Source organism: Panthera pardus, unplaced genomic scaffold, assembly GCF_024362965.1.
Source record: "Panthera pardus isolate Hobbes unplaced genomic scaffold, ASM2436296v1 HiC_scaffold_2, whole genome shotgun sequence".
NCBI lineage: Eukaryota > Metazoa > Chordata > Mammalia > Carnivora > Felidae > Panthera > Panthera pardus.
The window spans coordinates 58541086-58560668 of NW_026526765.1; the positions used below are offsets into that span (position 1 = coordinate 58541086).

Sequence of the window (19583 nt, forward strand, 5' to 3'; positions counted from 1 at the left end):
AGTGATGCTTATTGAATCCTTATTTGACGGTGCTTAGTCTTTCGCATATCATATTTACCTCTAGCCTCACCCTCATCATCTCCCACAATGCAGCAGTAAATTACTAACAGAAGCTTTTGGAATCTCCATTTATTCGGTAGGTATTTTTCGTAGCCTGCCTGACCTTGGATATGTAGTGGCATGTTGGGCACACCACATTCTGTCCACCAGGGGCTCTTTCAGTGTTTCTTTTCTCCCACATATGTATGTATGTATGTGTGTGTGTGTGTGTGTGTATAGTAGTATAGTGTGTGTGCATTATATATATATATATATATATATATATATAATGCACACACACACATATATTTTAAATGTTTATTTTTGAGAGGGCAAGGGGAGGAGTAGAGAGAGAGGGAGACAGAGAAGGAGGAGTAGAGGGAGACAGAGAAGGAGGAGTAGAGAGAGAGGGAGACAGAGAATCCCAGGCAGGCTCTGTGCTGTCAGAACAGAGCCTGACACAGGGATTGAACACATGAAGTGTGAGATCATGACCTAGCTGAGATCAGGGGTGAGATGCTTAACCAACTGAGCCACCCAGGCACCCCTCCCCTATATATTTTGCTTTAAATCTGAGCTGGAGTGGTTATAGGAAAGGAGATTGCACAGTACAGGAGAGAGGGTAGTTTTCTGAGGCTTGGAGGGAAGGTCTTGATCAGAAATCCTGGACCCTATTTCAGTCTATTTTCTTCCTGTCCTGTTGTGTGTAAGCTAGCCACTCTATCCAAAGGGTGACGAAACAGAGCCATGTGGCCTTCCAGGACTCTGAGGGCTTGGGAACAGACTGGAGAGAGAGAACATCTGAGTATGGGTTTTAAGCAGAGGCAGTAATAGGAGAAACCAAAGGGGCTTTTTGGAGGGGCCACTCAGGCTGATTGGCTGTATATCTAGGTTCGTGGCTTCTTGCACTCTGACTGAAATGCTTAAACGATGGTTTGTGCTGTTTTCCAGCCTTGACAGGCCTTAGTTCATTTAGTTGGATGATTTGTCTGTCTGGCTTAGCCACCAAGTGGGTGATTACCACCACTGAACACCAAAATGGGATCTTAGAGAGTGGTTATTACCAAAAAGATCAGTTTGGCCTGGGTTATCTAGGGAAGGACAGAGGTGGGTATAGGCATTTAGGAACTGGCTCAAGAAGCAGATAAATACTGCTTTTGGCCAAATTCATAAGGATGGAACATCTGCCATTCTAGATGCTGCTGTAAGCCAGCTTTCCAGAGGGCAAGTGGGCACAACAGACATAGGGTAGAGCCAGGATGAAGACTGGGGGTGGGGTGGGCGAGTGAGTCACAGATGAAGAAGCCAGTGAGGGCTGGAGTCCCAGTTCAGAAGCGAGACTTGACCTTCGAACCTTTTTCTGCACACCGCCCAGAGATGCAGAAACAGAGGCCCAAAAAAAGGAAGCTGGCGTGCTCACATCATTCCCAAATCAGTGGCAGAGGTGGGCCTGGAATGCCGAATCCCTGCTTCCCTCCTGGGTGACGTAATCCTGCTGCTGCTGCCATGCACTCACCTTCCTGGGGGCCGTGGGCACAGCAGAGTTGGGGTCAGTGCAAAGTCTGTGGCTCTGCTGGGTCAATCCAGAGGAGTGGGGGGCTGAGAGAAGCAGTGAATTGCAGGGCTTTGGGGACCGTGGGCTGATGGAGTGTGTTTCTCCTCTCCCTTGCCAGGTACACCAAACCACTCACCTTTGCCGACTGCATTAGTGATGAGTTGCCACTAGGATGGGAAGAGGCGTATGACCCACAGGTCGGAGACTACTTCATAGACCACAACACCAGTAAGTTCCTGTCCAGCATCCCTTCCCCATCTTGCACCCCATCCCTCTACCTCCACACCCACCCCCCAAGTCTGGAAGAGCTGCCGGCAGAGGCTCTTGAAGCCAGATTGTGTTTTGTTTTATATAGAGTGAGATGGAGATGGAGATATAGATAGATAATATATGCTTGTACAAAATAACCATTTAGAAGTATTTTAAATAGAATCTAAAACTCTCCCCTCACAACCCATCTCCCTAATTTTATAGAAGCAACCACTGCTAATAATTTCTTGTGTATCATTCCAGAAATGTTCCGATTGTATGTTTGTGTGTATATGCAGATATCCTTTTCTTTAACATATACCAATTTTTGTGTGTACAGATTTTTTTCCATGTAAGGCAGATGTGTCATTGTCATTACCAGACCAGAGCCCCGGCATGTCCCTAGCAGCATGCATACATGTGTGTCCATAGTGGATTGGTATCAGTTGTGGTGTCTCTAGCTCATTATAGTGGTCAGCTGACCTTTGCTTCATGTACATGATCCAAGTATCCTGATCCAGAGTAAAGATTCCTAGTGTCTTTGTCTCTGAGGCAATGATGTAAGAATAGGTTGAGAAAGGGACAAGTGTGTTGTCTAACAGGTGGAGGAACCCAGGTCATGGTCCCTGAGCCAAGGAGACTTAATGGGTATTTGGGCTTCATCCTTTGTACACCTTCTTGGCCAAGATTATGTCCTGTCCTCTGAAATTCACTGCCCCACGTGTCCATGCCTGTCTTACTTCCAGCCTTCTGAAGTGTAGGATTCCCTTTGTCCTGTCAGGAAAGAGGTGAGTGGAATGAAATGGGATGTGCCTGGCCAGGCCTGAAGGCTGAGAATAGGGCACGAGATCCTAGTAGCCTCTGTTTACTGACCACACAATCTGTGCCATGTGCTGGAATAGACACCTGATAGACGTCTTCTCACTTAATCCTCCTGGCTCCCCTGAGGGGTGTTAGGATGATTATCCCTGTCTTATAAATGCAACTTAAAGGTCATCACTGACTGCTTGACACTCAGGGCTAAAGCACAGCAGAGCTGGGATTCGAACTGCTGCTAGGGAGCCGAGTGTGCTCCCCGATTCGCTTTCTCCTCCAAGTTCAGTAGCACCTGGCTATGCCTCTGTCGTGCCCCTCATTACTCTGTGGTATAACCATTTGCCTGTTGTAAAGCAGGGCAGTGTCTAATTCATCATGCCGGCCCCAGGCCTGTGCTTGGTAAGGCACATAGTAGGTATGCACTTGATCTTTGCTAAATAGGAAAGGGCATACGTGCATGAACTCATGACTAAATGGATGAATGAGCAGACTTCGTCGGCACCAAAGTGTAGACAAGTTTCTGAGAGACAGCTAATGACATTAATTGCATTGTTGGGGGTAGCAGAGGTTTTTATTAGCGCTCACAATTGCATGCTAGAGAATGAGAAGTAAATATGCCTAATTGAGTGTGTACAGGGAATGAGGTTAATGCTTGGAGGGCTGCACGGTATGCTGGGTTCAACAGTGATGTACAGGGACCCAAACCAGTCTCTTCCTTGTGTCTAATTACTGAGTTCATCCCCCTCATTAAAATCTGATGGCAAGAGCAGTATTTTAAGGTGCTTCTGGGAGTTGTTGGAGAAATAGAAGGCAGGAAGGAATAGCAGGCAGTGGCAGAGTTTACTCTTGAGGAGATGTTGGCAGAAATGGGATGTATGGGCGGGTGAGTAAATGGGGGCCACAATAGGAAGAATTCTGACAGTTTTACCAGCTCTCAGACCACTGGGTGCCTTTTTCTTTGAAGGTGTCCTGCTTGGATGGAGGGCACCACCTTCTGCAGATGGAGCCTGTGTGGGGTACAGGTGGTGGGAGTGTGACCCTCGAGGCCTAAGCATTCAGAGCCGGGGACTCAGACCAGTCCTCTGTGTGTGTGTTGTTCACGGACTGAAATTACCTTCTCCAGTTATAAACATAAGAGAATTGAATAGGTTCAATCCACCGTCCAGCATTCATTCATTCAGCAGATATTCACTGACTATCTGCAATGTTCCAGGCACTGTTCTTGGAACTTGGGATACATGAGAGTGTTTGTAATGGCAGTGATTCTTGCCCTTACAGAGCTTTCATTCTGGCAGAAGAGACAAAAAATAACACAAATAAGCATATTATGTAGTACATTAGACAATTAAAGTATGACAGGAGAAAGAAAAAGAGTGTGGGCTGAGACGTGTTGGGATGAGTTTGAGGGTGGTGGGGAAGGACAGTGGCCATGGTCTTCAGGAAGAAGACCTGGTTGAGAAAATGAGATTTGAACTAAGACTTGAGGGAGATAAGGGGGCCTTTCAGGTAGAGAATTGTTAGGGCAAGAACTCTGAGTAGTGGCCACGTTTAGCTTGCATGGGGATGACAAGGAGGCAGGTGTGCACATGGCAGAGTGAGTAAGCAAGCCGGGAGAAGGACCTCAAGCCAGAGAGTTGCAGGGCATAGATGGGGTGGTGGTTTGCCTTAAGGGCTCTAGCTTTTTGCTCCATGTGAGATGAGAGCCATTGGAGAGTTGTCAGCTGATGAGTGGCATGATCTGCTTTATGTCTTAAAAGGGCCACTCTGGCTGCTTTGCTGAGAATAGAACTTAGTGGAGCAAGGACAGAAGCAGAGAAGCTTGTGAGAGATGATTGCAGTCATCCAGGTGACAGAGGGCAGTGCCCCAGACCAAGGCCTTGGTGGTGGAGGTAGTGAAAAGTGGCCAGATGTGGATGTATTTTCAAGGTAGAGACAACAGGATTTCTTGGTAGACTGCATATGGAACATGAGAGAAAGAGGAATGAATGGCCCTCATGGGGCAGAGCAGCTGGCAGGATGGAGTTGCCATTTATTGAATGGAAAAAACTAGAGTATTGGGTGTAGGGAGGAAAATGATTTTGGACATGTCAAGTCTTCTAGACCTGTTACACATCTAAGACTTGAGGGAGAAGTCTGGTATGTTTGATGGAGGAATCTGGAGTTTGGATAAGAGATCTGGCCTAAAGCTAGTTGTTGGGGAGTTGTTGGCATACAACACAGTAGTATTTAAAGACATGAAGCTAGCTGAGATCACCAAAGGAGTAAATCAAAGAGAAGAGGACCAAGGAATGAGTCTTGGGGTTCTCAGATAGTAAATCAAAGAGAAGAGGACCAAGGAATGAGTCTTGGGGTTCTCAGATAGTAACTGGGTGCAGAAAGGAGAAAAACCTGAGGAGTGACCAGAAAGGCAGAAGGAAAACCAGGCCGTCCTGAAGGAAGCATGTTGAGGAGAGTGTCGTCAGCCCCGTCAGATGCTTCTGATGGGTCAGGTATGAAGACTGAGATAGACCCAACTTTCGAGGGAAGCTGTGGACAAGGACTCAGGGCAAAGGCCTGACTGGAGTGAGTCTGAAAGAAGACCAGGGGTAGGGGTGGGGGAGCAGCGCCTGAGGTGGCTCAGTCAGTAGCTCAGGTCATGATCTCAGGGTCATGGGATCGAGCCCCATGTCAGGCTCCTTGCTGAGCGTGGAGTCTGCTTAAGATTCTCTCTCTCTTTCTCCCTCTGTCCCTCTCCCTCGCTTGCGCACTCTCTCTATCTATATCTATATATAAATATAGATATAGATATGTAGATAGATAGAGATAAAGATAGAGATAGAGATAGAGAGATAGAGAGAGACAGACAGAGGAGTGAGAACCAGCAAATATAGACAACTCTTTCCAAAATATAACCCATTTCGTTATTTCAGATGTGAGTGTTCAGTACTCCCACAGACTGTTTCCATCCATCATGATTAGATGGTTTTTGTGTTTTGGGTTTCTTTTTAAGTTTATTTATTTTGAGAGAGAGAGAGAGAGAGAGAGAGAGAGAGAGCGCGCGCGCACATGAGCAAGGGGAGGGGCAGAGACAAAGGGAGAGAGAATCCTAAGCGGGTTCCACACTGTCAGCACAGAGCCCGATTGCGGTGCCCCAGACCTGCAGGCCCACAGACCTCACAAACTGTCATATCATGACCTGAGCTGAAATCAAGAGTTAGACACTTAACCAACTAAGCAGCCTAAGCACCCTTGATTAGATGCTTTTAATCAGGAATCAAATTATGTGTTCTAGTGTTTTCCCTTCATATTGTGTCATGAGTATTTGAGAGATGCCACACAGTCTTCATATTGTCATTTTTAGTACATCAAATGAATGTAAGCAATACATTTTAACACATAAAACAAATGCACCATAATTACCCCTATTGCTGATCTCCTGCACTATTTCCATCTATTTGTTATAAATAAATAATAATAGGGGGAGAATCATTATTCATATTGCTCCTCTCCTTTGTGACAATTTCCTAAGTTTGTATTTCCAAATATAGGATTACTAAGCAAGACACTATGAACATTTTTGAGACTTCTGATCCATATTCGTTCCTAAATTGATAAGAACTTCCAAAAGACTGTATCAACCTGTATTGCCATAGGCAGTAAGGGTACTGTTATCGTCATGCCTTGATCAGTAAGGGGCGATCTTCATTTCCTTATTTCTTGATAAATTCATTATAGGTTTAAACTGTTGCTTCACTGCTTTTCATTTGCATTCCTTTGCATAGTAACAAGGTTGGGCATTCTCCAGATGTTCAGCTGTTTTTAAGACAATTGTTGTTAAAGCCCTTGGAGAATGCACTAGCATTAGCCGTGTGGGTATGCGTGTGGTGTGTGTAGAAAGTGGGCGTGTGGTGTGTGGAGGAGGTGGTGTGTGGAATATATGCAGAGCTTGTGAGTGTGGAGAACGTGCGTGGAATACGTTTGTAGATGGGGGTTTGGAGCACGAAGGAGGATAGGGAAGGGGTTCTCAGTGATGGCTGCACTTAGCTAAGTGTTGGCAGTAGCTGCCTTCTGGGGAGGAGAGCCTGAGAGGGAAGAGGATGGGATAATGATGTTTTATGTAGCCAGGTTTGTAATATGCTCAGTGATTAAACTGTGCCCATGTATAGCTTTAATTTAAAAAAAATGAGAACTAAAAAATAACTAGCCAAGGTGATCTCAAGGATCCTGCCTGGTGTAAAGATATCTATTCAAATGTGATAGACTCAGGAAGGAGGGTACCAGCAGAAGAGGCTGGGCCTGGGGGGACCCACTCAGAGTCTGACTAATGCAGGACAAAGGCTGTTAACTAACACAACTCCCTAGACACCCCTGGGAAATTTGAAAAGCCCGGTATCCTAAAGGACAGTCTTTTCAATAGTTGCTGGTCCACATGGAAAAAAATATACCCACTTCTGTCCCCACCTCACACCATGTGTAGAAATAAACTCAAAATGACCATAGACCCAAACATAAAATGGAAAACTAGAGAACATCTAGAAGAAAACATAGGAGAAAAATCTTCAAGATTGTAGAACAGGCAAAGATTTTTTTTTTTTTGGGGGGGGGGGGGGACAAGACCCAAAAACCACTAACTATAAAGGAAAAATTGATGAATGGGGCTTCATTGAATTTAAACCTCTATTGTTCAAAAGACACCAGTAAGAAACTGAAAAGGTAAGCCACAGGTAAGGAAAAAATACTTATAATATTTAGATCTAACAGAGGACCTATATCAAGAATATATAAAAGGACTCCTATCTTAAAATAGTAAGAAGCCCAACAACCCAATAAAAAAAATAAGAAAGAGATTTAAAAAACACTAAAGACATACAGATGGCCAATGGACACATAAAAGTATGTTTCCATCATCAGTCCTTGGGGAAATGCAGATTAAAACTGCAGGCGGGTACCACAGCATACCCACTATAATGACTGAAATGAAGATTAACAATACCAGTGGTTGGCGAATATGGAAGAATTACAGCTCCACTAAATTAGTGGTGAGAATGTAAATTGGAACAGCCATTTTGGAAAACAGTTTTTCTATTCTTTTTTAATGTTTATTTATTTTTGAGAGGTGGGGGGTGGAGAGGACAGAAGATCCAAAGTAGGATCTGTGCTGACAGCAGAGAGCCCGATGCAAGGCTTGAACTCATGAACTGTAAGATCTGACCTGAGCCGAAGTCACACGCTTAACTGACTGAGCCACCCAGGCGCCCCAGTTTGCCAGTTTTTTTTAATAAATTCAACATATGCTTACAATACAACCCAGCAATTCCATTGCTGGATAATTTTGCCTAGGAGAAATGCAAATATATGCCCATACAAAGATTTGTGCATGCATGTTCATTACAGCTTTTCATGATAATCCCAAACTAGAGAGAGACAACCTAAAGGTTTTTCAAAAAGTGAACTGTGATATATTCATACAATAGAATTTTATTCAGCAGTAATAAGCAAGTCACTGATACAACAACATAAATGAGTCTCAAAGCCTTATGCTGAGCATAAGAAGGAAGGCTCAGAGATCATACACTTATGCATCCATCGATAGGAAGTTCTGAATAGGCTGAAGAGGAGGGAGGAGGTGGGTGGGAGTAACCAGGAAAGAGTACAGGGATCGTTGAGGTAAAGGGAACATTTTACCCATCGATTTAAGCGATGGTTTATGGTGTACACATTTGTCAAAACATATCGAACTATACACAATGCCTGCATTGATCGTATTTAAATTTTGCCTTAATAAAGTTGATTTAAGCCATACATTGATGCCCACTTCATACTGTAGACCAATTAAGTGGAAATCTCTGGGGTAGTTCCAACATGTAGCCAGGTTGAAACCAGTGTTCTGATATGAGGTTGCGTGTTGTTTGTCTACGTGTGCATTCATCTATCTGTGTTGGTTTCTACTATGAAAGAGAGACTGGGCCACCCAAATTGGTAGCCAGCCTCCAATTAAGGCTCTCCCATACTTTTATATTCCAAGGAGTAGAGGACCTTGGCCACAGAGAGGGCGCTACTAAACAGAACGCTCTGGGGAGGGTTCATCCAGGTGTGCCCTTGCTGCTGGTCAAGGGCCAGCATCTCAGCCAGCCCTTTGGCGGGAGATCCTACCTGGAGCTCAGCATCACACCTGCCAGCCTTGCCTGCCAGCTTCAGTGAGCGCTCAGCGCATCTGTGCTGTCACCTCTGAGAGAGTGGTTTTCACCTTTGGTGGCACACTGGAATATTTGGGGAGCTTTGCAAATCACCACTGCCTCATCCCCACCCCCAGAGATTCTGATCTAATTGATCCAGGGGTGGGGCCTGGGTATCAGGAGTGTTAAAATTCCCCCCAAGTGATTCTAATTGTGTCAGTCAAGGTTTCTCAGCCACGTCTGTCTGGGGACAGACACCTGGGGAAGCTTTCACAAGTGTCAGTGCCTGGGTCCCACTCATGGAAATTCTGATATAAATGTTCTGGGGCAGGGTTCAGGGTTTTTTGTGTTTTTGCTGTTTTGTAGCTCCTCAGCTGATTCTAATATACTTCCAGGACCCAAAATTACTGGATGAAGTACCAACATTTTTTAAAGCAATTTTGCTGAGAATCTGGGGGAAAAGCACTTTCATAGGCTGTTTGTGAGAATAAGAATTGGTACAACCTTTCGAAAGGTAGTCCCTGTATTAAGAAGTATATCTTGCAGAATTAATCATACAAGTTCACACAAGTATTTTTTTTTAACAGTTGTCGCTGCAGCATTGTTTGTAATAGCAAAAAAACTTAAAACAATCCAAATATTTCCCAGAAGTCTGGGAAGCCACTAATACCCTACCATAAATACAGCCTAATCCCATTCCATGGAATACTATGCAACCATTTAAATGATCAAGGTAAATAAAAAATTAAAAAATAAATAAAAACAGTAATAAAACTTAAAAAAAAGAATAAACAAAAAGACTTGAGGTAAATCTTCACCCAATAAGGAAGGATGAACAATATCTATCATTTGCAGATGAAAGCAAAATTACAGACCAGTATATATAACATGGGGCCATGTTGCATTAAAAATAAGTTTCTGTATACAGACACATATGTATCAACAAACAGGTTTATGTGTAATTAGAGGGCAGTATCTTTTAGTGTGTAAGACTCCTAGCACCAGTTACCTGTAGGGAGTAGGATTAGAGACATGGAAACTCTCACTTATTTTATAAATTTGCGGTGGTAGAATTGTGAGATTTTCCTTTTTTGTATTTTTCCCCAAAAGTGTAAACTTTAAAAATTTACATATTTTAGAAAACATCTCCAGCCTGGCCATGATCAGCTGTATCTTCTGTGGGCTCTGTCAGCTGGATGTCTGAGGCTAACGCTTGGGCACTCAGGAGTCCCTGACTCTGAGGGCATCCCTATCTACTGATGGGACATAGGACCCAGCTTTATAAAATGCTCCCCTCTTTTTTTTTTTTTATTTATTATTATTATTTGTGTTTATTTATTTTTGAGAAAGACAGAGCGTGAGCAGAGGAGGGGCAGAGAGGGAGGGAGACACAGAATCTGAAGCAGGCTCCAGGCTCTGAGCTGTCAGCACAAAGCTCGACACAGGGCTCAAACTCACAAACCACGAGATCGTGACCTGAGTCGAAGTCAGATGCTTAACCAACTGAACCACCCAGGCGCCCCAAATGCTCCCCTTTTTAATCTTTTCTTGTAAATATTCCTCCTCCTTTCCTGGTGGAAGGGTTGCAGAGCTTTCCTTATGAGAAACAATCTTGTGGCTCCTGCCAGCAATCTTTAGACTTTGTTTTCTTTCCCAGAAAAAGGGAGGAGGAAGAGTTTAAAGAATTGCTATTCACAATTAAAAAACTGGACCCAGTAAATAGTTTGGGCTTTACTCTCACCAACGTTTGTTTACTTTACCTGGGCAGAAGTGCTTTATAGCTTCCTAGAAGCAGGGTAAGCAGGACCTGTTATCCTCTTTAACAATTACAGAGGTAGATTCAGAAAGGTTAAGCAACCTGCCCATTGTAACACAGCAATTCCTGGTAGGGACAGTAACTTGGCCCTGCTGCTTCTGTGATCATCCTCCCTATACCTTCTTTCTTTCATTGGAAATGCTCATTTGGTGAATGAGGAATGGGAGCTATCGGCCCTACAAAAGGAGGCACAAACTCAAATTCCTCAGGAGTCAGACCCATGACATAAATGAATGAAGCAGACCAGCAGACTGATGGAGTACTTGGGTCTGTGGCAAACTGTGGACTCAGCATGGCCAGATCTTCTGAAAAAACAGAGATCAGGATTGTAATGTTTAAATCTCCCTGTTTTTATATACCAGTAACCAACTTAAAATTAATAAAACACTTTCGGTTAAGCAGAACCTGTCCACTGGCTGGATTCACCACATGACCATGATTATACAGTTTCTGGTGTGTTTTGCCCCCCAACCCCACCCACCAGCGGGGAGATGGCTGAAGGGTTGGCAGTTGAGGGGCATCGATTCCTTGACATTGCTTTGATATCTTCCATGTCTGTTCAGCTGTTAGCTATCCTTTTTTTTTTCTTAATGTCTATCTTGGGGCACCTGAGTGGCTTGCTTGGTTAAGCATCCAACTCTTGGTTTTGGCTTAGCTGATGATCTCACAGTTGGTGAGTTCAAGTCCTGCATCGGGCTCTGTGCTGATAACCTCTAGCCTGCTTAGATTCTCTTTGTCTTCTTCTCTCTCTCTGTCCCTCCTGCTCTCTCTCTCTCTCTTTCTGTCTCAAAATAAATAAATCAGCTTTAAAATTTTTTTTTGTTTTTGTTTTTGTTTTTCTAATAGTAATTTTTTTTCTTTTTTTCTTAATGTGAAATTTATTGTCAAATTGGTTTCCATACAACTCCCAGTGCTCATCCCAACAGGTGTCCTCCTCAATGCCCATCACCCACTTTCCCCTCCCTCCCACCCCCTATCAACCCTCAGTTTATTCTCAGTTTTTAAGTCTCTTATGGTTTGGCTTCTCCCCTCTCTGTAACTTTTTTTCCCCTTCCCCTCCCCCATGGTCTTTTGTTAAGTTTCTCAGGATCCACATAAGAGTGAAAACATGGTATCTTTCTCTGTATGACTTATTTCACTTAGCATAACACTCTCCAGCTCCATCCACGTTGCTACAAAAGGCCATATTTCATTCTTTCTCATTGCCAAATAGTATTCCATTGTACATATAAAAAAATTATTGTTTTTTTGGATTTTGACCTTTTTTCAAACGATCACTGTACATATTTATTGCATTTTTTTAAAAGAATGAAGAAATATCATACCACCAAGACATATCTACTGCTGATAATTTGCTAAGCGTTCTCCCAATGCTTTTGAGAATGTACATATTGTTTCAATAAACACAGCATTATTCAGTTTTTCCCCCTGCACCTCCACTCACTTATACATAATAGGCCTCTTTCTGTTTCATTCACATTTCTTTGAAGACACAATTTTTGGTGGCTGTGGCAGCGTGTTGTGTAAATCTAGCAGACTTGACCAGTTATTTTCCATGTGACCTTGAGCAAGGTATTTAATCTGTGCCTAGATTTTCTCTTTCATGTAGTGGGGGTTATAACAAAATCTACTTTTAGGGTTAGTGTGAGGATTGAAGGGGCAAAGGGATGTACAGTAGTTAGAACAGTGCTTGGCATAGAGTAGTTGTTATATTAGCGCTTGTTATCCTTTTCGTCACTATTATCACAGTTTGGTACAAAGGCATCTTTGCCTGAATTTTTTATTACACTTGGTAATAAATTATTGTGGGGGAATTAGTGGTTAATACTATGGGGGAATTATTGGTCACAGGGTATTCACATTTCAAGGCTCTTAATGTGCATCGTCGGATAGTCCTCTTCTAAATCTGTTACTAATTTACATTTCCAGCAGGGAATGGGTCCCTATTTTTCATAGCCTCTAAAATATTTTTTGTTTTCTTTTTCTTCACTCTTTACCAAAACTGATGACCTTAAGGATCTGTAATATCCTTGAGCCTCTGTCTAGATTAGAACTCAAACCTGGTCCTCCTCCTTGCTGTTCTGAGACAGACTGGCTTTGGGTATGGACATTAATTCTGGTTTATATTGTTTTTGTTGGCTTAACCCAAACGGAGAGTCTCTGTTGCTTAACAGGTAAGTTTAATGCATCTGCTTTTATCGTGATACTCTGTTTACTATATTTTCTGTTTTCTGGTAGTGCATCCCACAGGCCACCGACCCAACATGTCTTGGTGAGGTGCTGACCTAGGGTCTCTGGGGTCTGTTCCAGAAACCACTCAGATCGAGGACCCCCGGGTGCAATGGCGGCAGGAGCAGGAGCACATGCTGAAGGATTACCTGGTGGTGGCCCAGGAGGCCTTGAGCGCGCAGAAGGAGATCTACCAGGTGAAGCAGCAGCGCCTAGAGCTCGCACAGCAGGAGTATCAGCAGCTGCACGCCGTCTGGGAGCACAAGCTGGGCTCCCAGGTCAGCTGTGAGTACCTCCCGCCACCAGCGCCCGCACCCCTGCACGATGGCGGGAAAGACTGCACCCAGTCCTGTCTGGCTCGCCTCTCAGTGCTTCTCAAATCTGCCAGTTTTCTTCCATCTCTGCTTCTCGTGCAAACCACCATCCTCTCCGAAGCCCTTCTGCTTCTGACTTGCAATGATTCATATGCCTCTTTCATTCCATGCCTTTCATTCATCTGCAGTCATCTCAGACTATCAGCCAGCTTACAGACCTCCTCATTTAAAGCCCTTCAAAGGCTAGAGGATGTGGGGTATAGGGAGTTCTTCTTCAATGCAGAGAGCTTGAAGTTGGGAGGATGAAAATGGTCTGGAGATGGACAGTGGTGGTGGTTGCACAACACTTTAAATGTACTTAATGCCCCTGAACTGGACACTTAAAAATGAATTTTACGCTATGTATATTTCAACCCAGTTTAAACAAAAAACCTTCAGTGGCTTCCCATCGTTCCTTACACAGCCTCCACTGCCCTTTGTGGTCAGACTCCTGCAGCCACCCCAGCCTCGTCTCATGCGGCCACTTGCTGCACTCCATTCCTCGTTCACTGGGCTCCAGAGCCCCCCACTCTGCTCCCCTAGCCTGCCCTGCACCTTTCCACCTTGGCACTTGTGCACTTGCTGCACCCCTGCCTAGGATGCTCTTCTGTCTGTTTGCATAGCTGGTTCCCTCTTACCCTTCTGGTCTCACCCTTCCAGTCCCATTCTTCCTGTCATCTCTCTGAGAGGCTCACTTCTGACAGCTCCATCAACAGACTCCCTTCCCCAGTGTTAGCCTTTGTAATGGCTCTCTGTTTATTTTCTTCATTGCATGTGTCACAAGACATCTGCTTACATGTCTGTATTACGTCCAGTGGCATGTTAACTCTGTAAGGGCGGGGCTCCTGTCTCCCTGGTTCTCGCTGGTATCTTCAGGAGAATAGGCATGCCAAGGCCCCAGTCCTTCATTCCCAGTGCAGTACCAGACCAGTACCTGTTCAGGAGCCTACTTACATTTGCCAATGTGTTGGGGTTTTTTGTCTTTTACCACTATTTCTAATAACCAGCCCTGCCCCATGTTTTTTGAGTGCTTAGTACATGTCAGGCTGAAAATGCTATTTCACTGAATCCTCATAATAATCCTGCGGATGAGGACAGTTAATATCCCCTGTAATAGGGAAGGAAACAGGTTAGCGGAGTTGATGTCATGCCCAGGGTCTTAGAGCTGGTGAGAGCAGCAGTAAGTTGTAAATCCATCCCATCTGCCCCTCCAGCATCTTCAGTGTGGGCGAAGGGGCCAGCACTAGGCCATGCTGTTAGGTTGACATAGCTTGACTGCGTCACTGGATACTTCTTCTGTGTGAAGCCCTCATTTTGAGAAGTTCAGTCCGCCTTGGGGACAGAACTTGCCCAGTTACTCACTTTCCCAGCCCTGCCCTTTTCCCTGGCGACTCAAGCAAATCCCCAGAGTCTCAGATTATGGAAAAGAACTGTATTATACTTATTACCTTTTTCTAGGTCAAGTAATGTCCTAGAGACTGTCATGAGCGTTTTAGCACTTAATCTGTTTTAGGCAGCTCAGGCTACCATAACAGAATCTCAGAGACTAGGTGGCTTAAACAACAGAAATATATTTTCCCATAGTTCTGGAGCTTGAAGTCCAAGATCAGGGTGTCAGCATGGTCTGGTTCTAGTGAGAGCCCTCTTTCTGGCTGGCAGATGGCTGCCTTCTCACTTTGTCATCACATAGCAGAGAGGGAGACAGAGAGCACAGTCTCTTCTTGTACAGTCACTAATCCCATCATGAAAGCCGCACCCTCGTGACCTCATCTAAACCTAATCACCTCCTAAAGACCTTTCTTCAGATACCATCCCATTGGGAGTTAGGGCTTTAACATATGGATTGGGGGCAGGGAGGAGGGAATTCAATCTATAGCATCATCCTTGCCACAGCCCTGGCAGGGAGATATTATTGTCCCTAGTGAAGCTCAGATTTGAAGAGGTGGGGTGATTTTGTTTTCTCCTGAAGCCCTGCAGTCTGAGAAGTGACAAGTGTGTATAAAAATGAACCTTCATATTTTGGGGGACAGGATGCTTACATGGACCCAAAGTATCACCCCACAAATCACTTATGAATTTCAGAAGGTAAAGTATATTTTCACATGGAAAGAACTGCAGCTACCGCCTTACACAGGTGTAAAATTAGCATCACCGTAAGGAGACGAACTGACATCGTGTGCTTTCTGATGTGATGCAGTAAGAACATTGTGGAGGATTCTTGACAAAAATATTTACCATCCATCAAATCATCAAGAAACAGCCAGACAGCTCCATAATGTGGAATGTCCTACAAGATAATTGGCCTGGACTCTTCAAGGGGTGAAAAAGTGTGAAAAACTAGAAAGAAGGGAAACTCTTCTATACTTACAACAACAACAACAAAAACCTATGGAGGCATAAACCAGATTAAATGTTTGCACCCTGGTTAGACCCTGGGTTGAGGTTGCAGGCGGGGGGTGGGAGGGTGAGGGGGAAGCAGCCATAACAGACATTCTCAGATATTTGGAAGATTGTCTTAATTGTGATCATCATATTATGGCTATGTAGGAGAATGTCCTTGTTCTTAAGACATGCATGTGGCATCATGTCTACAGCTTAATTTCAAAAAAGATCTAGCAGGAAAAAAAAACAATATAACTATGCCATCAGTCTCAGTAAGCTGATCAGTAGCTGCCAATGACATGTTGGTGGTTTTGAATAGAGGACAGGTTTGCATTTTTTGGCCACCCACCATTTTCAGTAATCATTCATTGAGGGCTTTCTATGAACCGGGCGTCTCAGTGAGAGGAAGAATTGGAGTGGAGGGAGGGATAGATAGAACAAATGTGGGGAAATGTTAAAAATTGGTGGACCTAGGAAAAGAAGGGTATATTAATATTATATTAGTCTTTCAAATTTGCTATACATTTAGTTTCCAAAATAAAAAGTCAAGGTGGGGAAAAGAGCCAAATGGGCAGGAATGATATATTTCCACAGAGAAGCCTGAGGGTAAGAGATGACCATCATTGGACTTTGAAGTCAGAGGGCCTGAGTTTGAATCTCCACTGTTACTGTGTCCTCTTGGAGAACATACTTCACCTCTTTATGTGTATGATCCCTTCTGTTTAAATATAAAATGTTATGGTACCTTCCTCTCCTGGGTCCATGTCAGAGTTTCTCAACCTCAGTACTACTGACATTGGAGGCCAGCTAAATCTTCACTGTAGGGACTGTCCTATATATTGTGGGTTGTTGAGCAGCACTTCTGGTCTCTACCCACTAGATGCTAGTAGTACCCCCTACTGCAGGCTGTAACAACCAAAAATGTCTCCAGACATTGCCAAATATACTCTAGGGGGATGCAAAATTCTCCCAGTTTAAAACCACTAGTATCAGTAAACCAGTACCCTTAGAATATGTTAATGGCTCAACATTCCTCTTAAATACTTTACATAATATTTTGAGAGTATGAACTCGAGCTAGACTGCCTGGGTTCACATCCAGGATATGCCATTTACTAGCTGTGTAACTTTGCCCAAGTTATATGCTACTTCTCTCTGCCTCAAATTCTTCTATAAAATTGACATAAAAATGGTATCACCTTAGGGCACCTGGGTGGCTCAGTCGGTTAAGTGTCGACTTCAGCTCAGATCATGATCTTACAGTTTGTAAGTTCAATCCCCACATCAGGTTCTGTGCTGACAGCTCAGAGCCTGGAGCCTGCTTCAGATTCTATGTCTCCCTCTCTCTCTGCCCTTCACCTGCTCTCTCTCTTTCTCTCAAAAATAAATAAACATTTAAAAAAATAATAATGGTATCACCTTCATTGGGGTGTTATGAGACTTAAATTAGTTAACAGATGTAAAGTACTTGGAAAAGTACTTGTCATATTCTTAAGCTCTCAATAAATAATAACAATTGTTTGATATTATTAATTTACTGGCATTGAAATGACAAAAGATTTTAACAGATCCCTGGAACTAATAAGAATAAATACATGATTAGTGGTAGGAAATAATGATGCAGTCTTATCATATGACTCCATCAAGTTCAAAGGCACCACTGGTTTGAATGTTAAAGAACTTCCACCTAAAGTGACTGAGGTCATCTCTGGTAACCAGATCTGAGATCCAAACCATCCAGGAATTGGGGCGTCCCCAGCCTAAGCATCCCAGTTAAAAAGACATGACCCTTCCTCCTCATGACTTTCTATGGGTTTAAAACCAGCTTTGTCTTCCAAGTCAAGCTCTCCAACATGTTGATAGACTGGTGAGGTCACATGCCTTGTTTCTAATTCAGATGGCTTGCCTGAGCTTGTGAGAGTTTTGCCACCTGGCCTTGGCTGAGGTGGGGCCTGGCCACAGGTGGGGTCCTGGGGGTGGAGGCTTTGTCAGCACCTCTGGTGCAGTCTCTGGCTCCATGGGGAAAGAGAAGAGAACTAATATTTATTGTGCACCTGTTATATTCCTGCAGGGCAATGTGATGGGCATTCCACATCCATTATTTAAAGTAACCTTCCCCTCCCAACTATCCTGCAAATATTGTTTCTTTTTTACATATCAGGAAACTGAGGCCCAGAGAGGGGAAGGAGCTTCTTCAAGGTCACACTGGTAAAAAGTGGCAGAGCCTTTGTACCCAGGAGTATCTAACCTCAAAAACATTTCTCTTGGGGCACCTGGGTGGCTCAGTCGGTTAAGCATCCAACTTTGGCTCAGGTCATGATCTCGCAGTCCATGAGTTTGAGTCCCACATCGGGCTCTGTGCTGACAGCTCAGAGCCTGGAGTCTGCTTCTCATTCTGTGTCTCCGTCTCTTTCTGCCCCTTCCCCACTCATACTCTGTCTCTCTCTGTCTCAGAAATAAATAAAAACATTAAAAAAAATTTTTTTTTAATTTTCTCTTAATTTAATACAAGTCATCAGTCAAATTCTAAGGTTCTTGTGTTACATTTGGGTTCTCCCATCCTCTGAAAGATGAGAACTCAGGATAACTGGGTTCTTTGGGCCCTCACCATGTTCCTTCCTCTTTCTAGGCCTTGGTTTCCCATTTGAAAAAGCAATCATTGGGAACCTTGTAGTTAAAAATGCCAGTTGAACCACCTACCTGATTTCCCTCACTCCTGAAACCAAGAAAATACAAAATAAGAGATTTCCTTTTTAAGGAGTACATGCACAAAGACAGGGAGACTGGGAGAAAAAAGAGTGACAATAAGATGTGGAAGCTGGAAAGCAGATGGGCAGGTGACAACCTATCTGATAGACCTGAGAAAAGAGAATACAAGCTGATCGTGAGGAAAACCAGCACTCTGGTCTACATAGATCACTGGCAAAAGTCGTGGGAATTGGAATCCTCAGCTGTCCTTGGGAATGTAAGTCAAGTTTGAGGAGGCCCTGAAATAAAGAGGATTGGGTAAAAGCTGTTTTAGGAAAAGGACAAGCAAATCTCTTCCCCAAATCATACAGCCCATCCCCAACCTGGCAGGATACAAGGTGGGGTGCACCACACTGAAAACACAGTGATTAAGTGAACTTGGACCCAAAGGATTTGAGATCCCAGCTCACATGTACAACTTGGTCCCCAGAATGGTGCCAGGCTATTACCACCCAGGCTGGATAGTAGCAGAGTCTAGGGAATCTGACCAGATAAAAGAGATGTAAAGACATTGAGCATTTCTGGATGAAACAGTCCAGCCAAAGCATGTACCATATAAGCCACAGTCAACAAACCTCACTCCATTCTGCTTTTTTTTTTTTTTTAATTTTTTCTAATGTTTATTTCTGAGACAGAGACACAGCGTGAGTGGAGGAAGGGCAGAGAGAGAGAGGGAGACACACAATCCGAAGCAGGCTCCAGGCTCTGAGCTGTCAGCACAGAGCCCGACGCGGGGCTCGAACTCACAAACCATGAGATCATGACCTGAGCCAAAGTTGGTCGCTCATCTGACTAAGCCACCCAGGCGCCCCTCCATTCTGCTTTTGGAGCAGACAACTGAGATTCCAGACACCTGAGCAAAGCCTCTGACATGCAAAATAGAGATGAAAACAAACCCTTGCTGATGGGGAGGCCTTGTGGGAACAGGGAGTATACGTGGAGAAAACATCAAGAGAAGCTACACACCCATGAAACAAGAACGGGATGCTATATTTTATAGAAAGGAACATTAAGAGAACACAAAAGAACCTTTAGAAATTAAAATGCTATAGCAGAAATTTAAAATCCGTAGGAAGACTGGAAGGTAAGCCTGAAGAAATCTTCTAAAAAATCAGAGCAAAAATACAATGAGATGGAAAAGAAGAGGGGGGGGGGGAAGAGCACCAGGCCAGGAAGCCTATCAGAATAATGAAAAGTTCCAGAGGAAACAGAGAAGAAGAAGCATCAGGTAAAATAATTTCA

General features: G+C 43.9%; 1 protein-coding gene across 4 annotated transcripts in view; it reads left to right on the forward strand.

Annotated features, from left to right (window-relative positions):
• The window catches only part of WWC1 (WW and C2 domain containing 1), a 153996-nt gene that overhangs the window by 71153 nt on the left and 63260 nt on the right, over positions 1-19583 (forward strand). The window contains exons 2-3 of one of the 4 annotated variants that reach the window (XM_019450242.2): positions 1713-1822; positions 12941-13144. In XM_019450242.2, the coding sequence (XP_019305787.1) occupies positions 1713-1822; positions 12941-13144 (314 nt within the window). Of the gene's footprint in view, positions 1-1712; positions 1823-12940; positions 13145-19583 lie in introns of those variants that run through there. The other 3 variants (XM_019450244.2, XM_019450243.2, XM_019450245.2) reach the window with 3 other exon arrangements.